The sequence below is a fragment of the Cupressus sempervirens genome, chromosome 7 (assembly GCF_028749045.1).
Source record: "Cupressus sempervirens isolate cs-2001-9-10 chromosome 7, ASM2874904v1, whole genome shotgun sequence".
Taxonomy (NCBI): Eukaryota; Viridiplantae; Streptophyta; class Pinopsida; order Cupressales; family Cupressaceae; genus Cupressus; species Cupressus sempervirens.
The window spans coordinates 527,296,819-527,309,299 of NC_143124.1; the positions used below are offsets into that span (position 1 = coordinate 527,296,819).

The 12,481-nt window shown below is 34.6% G+C and overlaps 1 protein-coding gene across 1 annotated transcript in view; it reads left to right on the forward strand.

The window, feature by feature from the left end:
- The first annotated feature begins 6,798 nt into the window (after positions 1 to 6,798).
- Positions 6,799 to 12,481, forward strand: part of CLUB (TRAPP II complex TRAPPC10/CLUB) — a 259,180-nt gene continuing 253,497 nt past the window's right edge. The window contains exon 1 of the mRNA XM_089791885.1: positions 6,799 to 7,023. Coding sequence (XP_089648011.1) covers positions 6,960 to 7,023 — 64 coding nt within the window. The 5' untranslated portion in view covers positions 6,799 to 6,959. The remainder of the gene's footprint in view (positions 7,024 to 12,481) is intronic.

Below are 12,481 nucleotides of genomic sequence, written 5' to 3' on the forward strand. Positions count from 1 at the left end.
ATCACCACCTAATTTAAGGATTTTTTGAATTGATTCCTCCTTCTAGATTCTGAGTTGTTAGCAATATTATCCCAACTGAATACATGGATTAAGTCATCAGTTAAAAGATCAAGATCCTTATCTTCTGAATTTAAGGTATACAACGCTGGCTCCATAATGTTATCCTTATTTAAAAATTCTAAACTTCTACTGTCAAGGAGTTGTCTATACTTTTAGTATTGCACTTTTGATCTTTTTGCTTACCATTTGGAGTAAAAGGAGAGCTAACAATGGTTGATGGAGTCTACCAGAACTTGGAAGAACTTATATCAACCTCTTTGCTAGGAGTAGTATTTATGTCTTCTATGACCTTCTTCTGACACTCTTTTGTATGTCTATCTTCCTTTGTTTATCCATAAACTTCATCTTTGCCTGTATTTGGTTCAAAAAGCAAGGAATTTTCCAAGTTCTCTATGTTATCTTTTCCAAGAACCCCTATTGCCTTATTTTGTGCTGGTGTTGATATCTCTTTGTCTAGACCCTTCTCTCTCGTTGGACTTGACTGATTTGTTGGAACTTTGTTGCAAGAAGTATGTATGACTTGTTGATATGCATTGGTGGGACTAGATGACTTTAATCCCCTTTCACTACTAGTAGTTTGTTCTTGAATCCTTTATGCCTTTGTCTCATTGTTTGTCCTATCTTCCCCTTTGTCTAGACTTATCCTCTACCCTAGATTGCTCTTTGAGAAATTTTGCTCTTTTTAGATCTTTGTTTAGTAGAAACATCTTTCTTTTTTCTCCCTTCAAGACTTTCTTTGTGATTAGCCACTATGATGGATTTGATTCTTATATCAGGTTCTGGACTATTACCATAATCCATTTTTTTAGTACTTCGTAGATCAAATTGAGTGTCAATCTTTCCAAAACACTGTGAGGATATGATCAAATTTGTCGATCTAATTCCCAACTTCTTTTTCTGGGTGCTTATCATGGGAACCATACTTTAAAAGTTTGAAGTGCGAGGTAGATATTTAAAATCTGTTCCTTTATTGTCCTCTATCTTTATGATTTCAGAAATTTCCCCTTCATATGTTTGTAAAATTAAATCATAAGATGCCTTCTTTGTTATCACTTTTTTATGTATAGGAATAGATTGATTAAACTTTGTTCTAATCAATAATTTCACATTGTTGGAATACTGTAAGGAGGCATTTATCCCTATGGACTCTCCTATAGAAGACCCTATTGATTTGAGAATCTCAATCTGATTCAACTCCAGTGGTAAAGCTTGAATATTGAACCATATTGGGCACCTGAAATCTATCCCTTCTAATTAAAATTTGGACTCCATTCTACAAATTTGACATCATGTCCATTGAAAAAACAATCTGATACATTAATAAATTCTTTTTTAATAACTTCATTCATACATTGCAAATAAAGGGTTGTATCCGAATAGTAAGAGATACTTACCTAGTCACGACAATTTTCTTCTAACCAATTTGAGAGAAAGAACAAATCTTCATTAAGGCCATTCCCTACCGTGAAAATGCCCATTTTTTTACATTCACACCATGCGGCTTCGATTTCCTCATTGTGAATGTAGATGGAGTTATCCTCGTAGGCTGGTTTAGCCTTAGAATTTGTCTTTCCCTTAGGGTTTGAAGAATTCCTATTAACCCTTTTCGTGGATCATTGGTGTGGAGGAATGTAAGGGTACAGAGACTTATCATGAGACTCAACCGAACTGAGGAAACAGGGATGATATGGAGTGCAAGGTACTAACCTATCTAACTCTAATGGAGGCGGCTTACAGGAGTTGAGTTGGGCATACTGTGTAAGCTTGAAGACCCTAAATTGATCATTTAGACTCTCTATTGTAAAAATTGACTGCGAACAAAAGTTACCAAAAAATTATGATGTGTTATGGATGGATTTAACCTGATAATTCTTTGGCTCGAGACTTCTTCCACAAATCACCTCCTGGTATGGATTTGATTTGCAGAAATGTCAGCTCTAACTCTTTTTGTCTTCATAGTTTGCCAGGATGGAGAACTTATTCGCAGTCTTAACCACATATTGTGACTTCTGTAAATCTCGGGTGCCCTCAAAGCCTTGCTCTGATTTTTTTGCACAAATGTCGAATTTCACCATTTTTATTATTAATCATTATTTAATAATGGTTACGTTTAGTTATGGATATTATTATTTAATAATTTTGATTATTAATAAAATCGTAGTAACTTTAATTAATGATCAATAATTATTATTTTAATAATTTATATAGATAATTACTTTTTGAAGTCATCTTATGATATTTAATTGTGATGCTTGTAATCTCATAAGTTAAGGGCAATTGTGCAATTTCTTCTATCATGAGAAATGGGTTAAGTTGTAAGGGTAAAATGTAAATCTTATCTACTCAAAAATTTACATTGAAACAAAAACTTAAACCTTACTATTAACTGAGACTGTGTGTCTTCAAAATCAAACAAAACTATGAAAGTATACTGTTAATTGTATGTTGTCTTATGTTTTGGGTTTGGGTTGACTAGATTGTTGACCAGTCTTAGGATGTTTACCAAAGGTCGAGAAGTATTGTTTTGGTGATTACATATGATGTTATGTTTTGATTTATGTGTACCTTCTTGGATCAATCCTTTTAGGGTGATTGTATTAGTGATGTTTGTATTTTGACCAAGTGATTTCAATACTTGTGAATTGCTTATTTATAGAACTAGAGTATGTTTTTTTGGTCTTTTGGGACCTTTTTGCTTTATTGAGCTTAGGGTAGGTTATATGTATGTTAAGTTGGGAAGTGGCTTGCAATGGAGGCCGAGGCCCTAAAGAGGTTGATGGGTAATCCATTGTAAGTAGTTAATAAGCGAAAACACTACACTAAATAAGAGTAAAGTGAACCTAATAAGAGTCTTTGTCTTTCCTCGCTCATGCCTTGAGTGCTAGTACAAACTAGGATGAGAGTAGAGAGGATGCTTGGTTGCAACCATGCATCGTTCGTATGCCTTGTCAGTACAAAAGGATATTAGTGCCACATAGAGTCACTAGGGGGCAAAGGATTAAAAAATTAGCTGAGTATCCCTAGAGTTGGCTCGTGTGATGACACTTGCCCACTAGCACTATAGATTCCCCACGTGTCTTCATTTGCCTCTAGGTTTAGATGTTATTTTATCTTGGAACCTTTGAGTTAGATTACTTTTAGGGTTTTCCTTGACCTAGATATTACTTTTGATTTTTGGGATTGTTATCCTGTTTGGGACCTGAGACCATCTCCTTAGCACGGTGGGAGTGGACCTTTTTGGGTTACCATGAGGTTAGGTGGTAGTGCTTTTTACTTTTACCATTGAGATCCATCTATTGATGCCATGGTTGGAGTTCCTTGTTTTACATTTCCTTTCATTTGATCTTTGTGTATTATGATGGATGGTTATATCTATTTGATGGATGATTTTACTTATTGTAATGTATTTTGTATCATGGATCCTAAAAGGTTGATGTAATCTATTTTATATGATGTATATTCTTTCAGCCTTTCATACACTGTGACATGTACAATGGATGATTGTGCATTCCGAATTAATGCCAAGTGACATTCAAAACAAATGTATATTATTTAAATGGATTTGAACTTATAGTTATTCTTTTTGCGGATGTGTTATTTATTGGACTTAGTATTATTTAAATTTAAATGTGATTCAATGTCTTGGGATCCTTAAGGAATGTAATCTGTTATGTGTTGCTTATGTATGATTGTATGTTATTGCTTCCACTATTTTATAATTTTTGTATATGTTATTGTTAAAAAAAATGTTTGGCAAACTTAGTAAAACTTTAGGTTAGTTCTTTTGGATCCCTTAGCGGGGCGTTACATCTAGCTGATGGTTCTCTGAATAAAAAAGTTTCATCAATAAATTGTTGCAAAACCTTAGGGGGAAGGGAAGAAGCATGCACAATTCCTTTGAGTTTACCATTTCTAATCAGGTGAAGGAAATCTATGCTAAGTACTTCAGACACCATGATGCACAGTTAGAGGGAAAGAGGGTCCCCTTGCCATGACCCTTTCCCATCCTTAAAGAACCCCCAAGGAATCCCATTAACCATGACAAAAAAAAGAACACTCTTAACAACTTCTTTAATGATCTTTATAAACTTTAGATTAAAACCTAGTTTTAGAATCACAGTAAAAATGAATTTATACCTAACCTTATCATATGCCTTCAAAATATCAAGTTTAAGTGCCATTTTTGGAGTTTTGCATCTATCCATGGAGTGGATAATTTCATGTGTAGCAATTGTAGCATCCAAAATTTGGTGGTTTGGGACAAAACCTTTTTGGCATGGACTAACAAATTTATCTAAGAAAGACTTCAATCTATTAACCATCATCTTAGAAATGATCTTGTAGATAGTTTTGCATAAGATGACAGTCCAAAAGTCAATCAAAGATTTAGGGTCATGTACTTTGGGTGCTAGGATAATGACAATGTTATTCAATTGCTTAAGAAACATTCCCATCCTAATGAAGTCCATGACTGCCTTGGTAACATCATATCTGACCACCTCCTACAATTCTTAAAGAAGGAAAGGTGAAAACCATCAAGACCTAATGCCTTGTAAGCCCCCATCACAAAAATCACCTCCCTCACATAATTCTTAGGACACCAAGCCAAGCAATTATACATTGTCCACTCTTGAATAACCATAGGTATATGGTTGGGAAGGTTGTCTTGGATCATAGTATAATCACTCCTAACTTCCTCTGAGTAAGAACACATAAAGAATTGGGAAGCCCACTGACAAATTTTATTAGTATCTAATAACACCTCATTGTTCTTATTTGTTAACTCGGCTTTATAGTACTCCTTTTACTATGTTTGGAGGCTTATCTATGGAAAAAGGTTGTGTTCCTATCACCTTCCACCAACCATTGTATTTTGGATCGTTGCTTCTAGTGAATTTCCTTTTTAGTAAGGTCTTCCTTTTCTTTGTCCAAATCTCTTCCTCCTCATGGGTTACTTTCAAAAAGTCACCTACAATAATAACTAGTTGTAAATGCACCTGTATTTCTTTCTTTTGTTGAAAAATATCCCCAAATGAGTTTTTTCTCCATTCTTTGACCTCTCTCTTCATAATCTTTAATTTTTTTGAGACTTTGAACATCGTTGTGCCCTTGACTAGTATGCTCCAGTACTTTTGAAGGCATTCCTTAAAATTTGGACGAGTGTGCCACATAATCTCATAGTTGGGGTAGGACCAAGCAAAGGTCTGTTAGCTTGATTAAGGAGAATATGGGTGTGATTAGAAATAGTCCTCGAGAGTGTGGTAAGGGTAGAATTGCACCCTAAATTCCACTTCGTAGATATAAGAAACCCGATCTAGTCTAACTTGGATAAGATGGTGACCCTTTTTGTGATTAGACCAAGTAAAATGATTGCCCAAGATATCCAAATAAAAAAGGTTCGTGTTTGCTAATAAAATCAGAGAGGTCATTCATAGTCTCATTATAATCCAGTAGCCTTCCAACTTCTCCAAAGGGTATAAGAGGGAAATAAAATCCGTTGCCAACATATATACAACCTCATCATTTTTTAGATTTGAGGGAATAAATTTCTTTCCAAACTCGCACATGACCTCCTCTAGAATTTGGGGCAAAAACATTAAACACATACTAGGAAAAGTTGTTCATCTTGAACAAAATAACAAGAAAGCTATAAGAAAAAAGCAATGACATCACCGTCCAAACTACCTAAATTCCATAGTATAGCAACTCCCCCATAAATGTTAAAATAGTTTCTTTCTTTATTTTTACTTTTAGTTCCTACCAAAGGCAGGAGACTATTACTTTGATTCAATTCAATTTTCCAATCAACTCATAGAATTTAAAAGATTAAAAGAAACTTCAAATGTTTATATCATTTTGTAATTTTTCATTATTTTGTACATCACATTTTCCATTCATTCTATTGCACCATACTATTTTCGGTAGGGAGAAAATTCAATTTTCTTCAACAAAAATAAAAATATTTTCTAAAAACTCCATCATGCATTAATGAATGCATTAATTACAGCTTTATCTTTTCCACATTTGTGACAAGTTGATTAGATTTTTCAAAAAAGTAATCATTTTTATCTTCCACCTCACACACTTTGGACAAAATAATGTCTAATCAATATTAATTATCACAATCTATTCTTCTTACCAAGTTCAAATATAGAGTTAAATGTTTTATATTTCTTATTTTAAATATATTTATTAGTTTTACATTGATGTTTATTTTTGACAATTGTAAAATGCTATTTCTTTAACTTTACACTATGTTTTACTAACTCCTATTTTACTATCTCGCTCTAGTTTTTTTTAAATACCATTTTATAAGTTGTAAACTAATACTACCCCTCAAACTTACTAGAACTTTTGGTAGTTTGAATTAAGTAATCAACACTTTATTTTTTAAAATTAAATATTTCAACTTATAATTAATATAATTTTTATTTCTATTTATATATTTCTTAAAATAATATAATTATTAATATTTTAAAAATTCCTTTCAACTCTTTTTATCATTCTACCTTCACTTATATTCTCTTTTTAAGTTCTCTCTTCGTATCCTTCCTTCATATCTATAAATCTTTGTTTTCCTTCTTTTACAATTATTGGTAGGAACTTTGACTCATTGTGTCTCTTATAAAATTTAACAAAATAGAATAAAGAAATTTAACACCATGCAATAAAGAACACATAAAGGAGCTGTTTACAAGTCTCTTTAATGGCAAAATATTGAAAAAAATGGATTTCTTTCATCCAATCAAATAAAAAAATATTGTCACAACATGAAATAAAGAACACGAAAACGAAAATAACGCTTCAAAGTTACAGCAGCAGAAATGAACTGAAAAAACCTTGGATCATCAAACCCCATCCTTAGGCGATCTGTCGGTGAGATCTGGGGTCATTGAGCAATGGCGAATTATCTTGCCCAGTTTCAGACTATTAAGAACACTTCGGAACGACTTATTGTTGCCAGTAAGTCAACTCTTTCGATCCCTCTTCTTATTTCAATTTGCAGTATCGTCTTCATATCCCTAAATTTTTATTAAACATTGCTTCAGTGGTTTTGTTTAAGACCATCGATGAATCAATTCGTGGAGTTATCACTGTTAACGAATTGTGATCTGTACAGTTGTCTGCTTTAACACGAATGCAGCATTAACATAAAACTGGCTTTTTGTAGCCCCTGTAAATATAAACAGTTCAGTTATACTGCATATGCGCAATGCATTTAAAGTAGAAAGTCAATGCCAATGGAAGTAAATATTTTTATCAAATTTAATAAAACTTAATTATAGAGAATTATTGGACAGAAGTGGCGAATGCAAAACGCTTTTAATTATTTTAAGCCTTCTAGATATATCATACTTCTTAAGCTTGCAGAAGGTTATCTCAAACATTGAATCCAAATAACTTATCCCAGATTTTGTTCTGCACATCGTGCCTCGTCTGTAACACTGGCATGAAAATTATTATGCCGAGCTCAAGCTTAACTTCTCCGAACATGTTTTAAAGCGAGAAGCTCACAACAAGTTTATTTAACATTAGCAATTTAAGTATGAGGAGCTCCTGAATGTATATCTAGGTTCAGGTATCTTAAAATATAAACATGTATCAAAAGTTTTGTGCAATGGAATCATGTCACGTTATGCTTGACATCATGTTTCAACATACGAAGTATAATTTATATATGATTTGTAGAATTTGATTACGTCTCTCGTTTGTCTTCTTCTTCACAATCCATAAAATATAGAATTTCTGTAACTTGGATATGATACAAGTCGGAAAGGTTTTTTTGAAAGGGAGTTGTAATCTAATTTAGTCATCTTTTCTTCGAGTGACTTGCGTCCTTGGACAAAGATATTGTTGGTATTTCGAGGCTGGTTTGCTTCTGCAGACAATGACATCTTCACGGATCAATTCCTTCCCTTTCATGCTATTCAAGTGTCACCTTTCTACTTTCCATGAAGAATTGTTAGAGATGACATACATTGGCAATGTTCACGTGACTTTCAAATCTCTACTAAATCTTTTCAGTTGTTAGATGGACTTTATGCTGAGCATTTCTTGCAAATTGTCATTAATTCCATTCTATGCACCAACTCCCATCCCATCGTTCACATCATTGTAGGTTGGCATGGCCATAGGATCATGCTTGGCCACTTACGTATTTTTCTATCAATTGTGTTTTAGACAATTCATCATGCAAGCTGAGGGAGATATCATTTTCTTTGGATTCTTGAGGCCTCATTAACTTCTTCCCTTATCTTGTTTAGAGGTTTTGTTTCTCCCTTTGCCTTTGGCAGATTTGAGAGGCATCAAAGTAGAAATTTGGGCATTTCAAACTTATCAGCACTGACTAATAAAGCTTGCTGACACACAGGTCAAGAAAAGTACCCTTTAGTATTTGTAAATGTGGACAGCTAATGTAGATTTTCATTGAGGAGATGAAAACACCAACAGTGTTTCCGATGTTCCAGACATGGATTGGCAGTGCATGGAGATTCGATTTTGGGAATGAAAATTCTCAGATTCTGCTGGTGCAATGTCATACAGGAATTGCCTATGTGATGAGTGTTTGCAATAAATTTTTTCTCTAGAGCAAACTGAATTTACCTTTCCAGGTTTGCAAAGCTGATTCGTTATCTTAGAAGTCTTGCAGGCAAGTAATAAATTTGGAAGGGTTGAGAAATTGTGATATATATATATATATATATTGATTGCCGCCGTCGTGGATTGATGTAAATATATTGGTTGCCTATTTGATTGAGGATGTTGTAAGATTGAAAAGATTAGGTATTTAATGGATTTGTAATCATTGCTGTTATGCTTCTGGGCAAGATTGTGTTAAAATTGTGTTAATGGATTTGTAATCTATAAGTAATTTCCAGCTGCACCAGATTGGAGATTAAGTTAGGACAATAATAACATGAATCATTAACTAACAATGCGAAGGGATGTTGGAGAGCAAAACCAGGTGCAAAAGATAAAATAGGGGTTTTTAACTGACAAAGGATACTGCTGCCATTCCCTTTATGGTGTATTAAGCATTCATACAGGTCACATTTGAGTTAGGAAAGGAGGTGATTCACTAAGGAGGCTTAATTTCTCATCTCAACCTTTGAAGGGCTGACCAGAGTGCATGAGTTTAGAGGACACAACAACCAAAAGAGGTTCAAGCAAACCAATTTAACCAATTTAACTTCCTAATGCAACATTGGTATTCCAGCCAGCCATGTGACCCACAGAACGGTTGATATGGAGTTCACATTGATTTGTGATTGAGGTATCTTAATAAAGTCATGCCATGTTGAGGGAAGCAGCTCAATATTCGAGACGCTATCCAAAGGAATCGGCAATCAAGATATTGTTTATTTTCCTTGCAAAATTTGGGAGTTCAAGGAGCGATTTCTGGTTCTTTTCTGGTTGCCTTTCTTATCCAATTTGCTATGTGTATGGACCATACAAGCTGAGTGTTTGAATTCCTACTTGTTGGTTGAATAGACAGTCCTATAGTGGTGTTGTAAACAACCTTTGATGGCATGGAATAGAGCTTTCTGTTGGGTGATTAAGAGCACTGTTTTGAGTGGCTGAAGGTGGCATTAGTGTTATTCAGAAACTTAGTTGGGAGTGGCTTTGTATTGGCAGACCCAAGAGACATTAAGATAGAAATTTGGGCGGCTCAAAGCTACGAGCATTGACTACTGAAGCTTGCTATCACACCGGTCAGAAAAGTACACTTGTATTTGTAACTGTGGACAGCTAATGTTGATCTTCCATTAATGGCTTCAGTTCTTGGATGGAATGAAGTATGTTTATGTATGTTGAAAACCACAATAAGATAAACACTAATTTATTTGACAAAATATCTATCTTTGAGTATTGGGAAGAGTGAAAAAAAGATTGGCATGTTTTAGCTTGGAACTTTATGCTACTGGCTGTATCAACAACATTAATAATGCGAACTAATCTGTGTACTATTCCAGTATGATATTCATTGCTTTTCATGTGTATGGCATTAGTTTATAATTTCTTTTGAGTAGTGTAGATGCTTCAAACTTATCAGCATTGCCAAAGAAAGCTTGCTGTCACACAGGTCAAGGAAAGTACACTTTGGTCTTTGTATATGTGGACAGTTAATTTAGATTTTTCATCAAGGGGATGAAAACACCAACGGTTTTTCCTGATGGACAAAAACCTGGAATACAATGTGGTTCAATCCATGAATCGGCAGTGCATGGAGATTCAGATTTGGGAATGAAAACCCTCAGATTTGGCTGATGTAATTTCATACAGGAATTGCCTATGTGCTGCATGGTTGCATTAAAGGCTCTTTTTGGAACAAAGTGATTTACCTGTCCAGGTTTGCAAGAGTGATTCATTATCTTAGAAGTATTGCAGGCAAGTAATAAATTTGGATGAGTTGAGAAATTGTGATATTTATATTTTGATTGGCACCTTTATGGATTGATGTAAATATGTGGTTGCCTTCTTGATTGAGGATGTTGTAAAATTGAAAGGATTCACATATAATGGATTTGTAATCTATCAATAATTTCCAGCTGCACCAGATTGGATATTGAGGTAGGACGATAATAACATGAATCATAAACTAACGTTCTTGAGGGAGGTTGGAGAGCATGACCAGCTGCAAAAGATAAAACAAGGGTTTTAAATTGGCAAAGGATACTGCCGCCATTCCCGTTATGGTGTATTCTGCATTCATACATGTCAAATTTGTGTTAGGAAAGGAGGTGATTCACTAAGGAGCCTTAATTTCTCGTCTCAACCTTTGAAGTGGTGACCAAAGTTAGTGTACAAGTCTAGAGGATGACATAGCAACCAAAAGAAGTTCAAGCAAACCCATTCACCTTCCTAATGCAATATTGGTATTCCAGCTAGGCAAGGGATCCACAGAATGGTTGATATGGAATTCACATTGATGTGTGGTTGAGGTATCTTAATAATTTCATGCCATTTTGAGGGAGAGGAGCTCAATATTGGAGAGGTTATTCAAAGGAATCAGCAATCAAGATATTGTTTGTTTTCCTTGGAAGTTTTGGGAGTTTGAAAGAAGGCTGGAGCAATTACTGAGTCTTTTCTGGTTTATTTTCTTATCCTAATTGCTATGTGCATGGACCATGCAAGCTGGGTGTTTGAATTCCTATTTGTTGGTCAAATAGACAATCCTATAGTGCTGTTGTAAACATTCTTTGACGGTGTGGAGTAAATCTTTCTGTTCGGTGATTAAGAGCCCTGTCTTGAGTGGCTGAAGGTGGCATTAATGTTATTCAGAAACTTAGTTGGGAGCGGATTTGCACTGGCAGACCTAAGAGGCATCAAGATAGAAATTTGGGTGATTCAAACTTATGAGCATTGACTACTGAACCTTGCTGTCACACAGGTCAGAAAAGTACACATGTAATTGACAGCCAATGTAGATCTTTCATTAATTGCTTCAGTTTTTGGATGGAATGAAGTATGTGATTTTTTTGTATTTTGAATGCTGTGATGGTTTAATCTGAAACATACGCTGAACTGTTCATAACATAAACACTTATTTGTCTGACAAAATATCCATCTTCAAGTATTGGGAAGAGTGGAAAAAATATTGGCATATTTTAACTTGGAACTTTACGTATATCACAACTGTACCAGTTGTATCAACAACATTAATAATATATTTCAAACCTGCAATTAATCTGTTTACTATTCCAGTATGATATTCATTGCTTTTCATGTTTATGGGGTTAGTTTATGATTTCTTTTGAGTAGTATGGATGCTTGCACTCGTCAGTGATTCGGGATTTGATGTTTATGGTGATTTATGTGGATTTTGGCTCTGCTGTACCGGTAGAATTAAGTTCAGTTTCCAGACTAGCAAGGCATATGCTTTCTCATTCGTTTGATGTCCACTGTGTTCATGGTGCTTTGGATTCAGTTTTGATGTGTTTTTGAGTAGTGTTCAGTTTAGCATTCTAAGTAGTGTGTTGTGCTTGTTCTTTTCAAGATTTCAGCGTGTTCTAAATTCTGGTCTGGTCTTTTATTAATGTTTATCAGTTACAGAGGGAGTTCACAACATTGTATTCAAGTTTGAGATGATTCTGTGCAACCTGCATCAAATGTGTTTTAGCTTGAGGCGTCTTTCCTTCATTTGGGGTTGTATTAGTGTTGGCTAAATATTTTGTACTTCACTAATTACAACTTACAAAATTGTGACTTTAGGCAACATTTCGTGAGATTTCTTTCTCTGCTCAGCAATAGGGGAGGCTCCCTTCTTATTGCAGGTGGCTCCAATAGAAGCTTAAGTGGAAATTACAAAAAGGGCAGTTGTCCTAAGCAATTCATCTTTTTTCAGGAATGATTTGCAGGTAACCATGACTTTCAAACTTAACAAAAAGGTCCTATTGCTACAATAATACTGGTGGCTTGG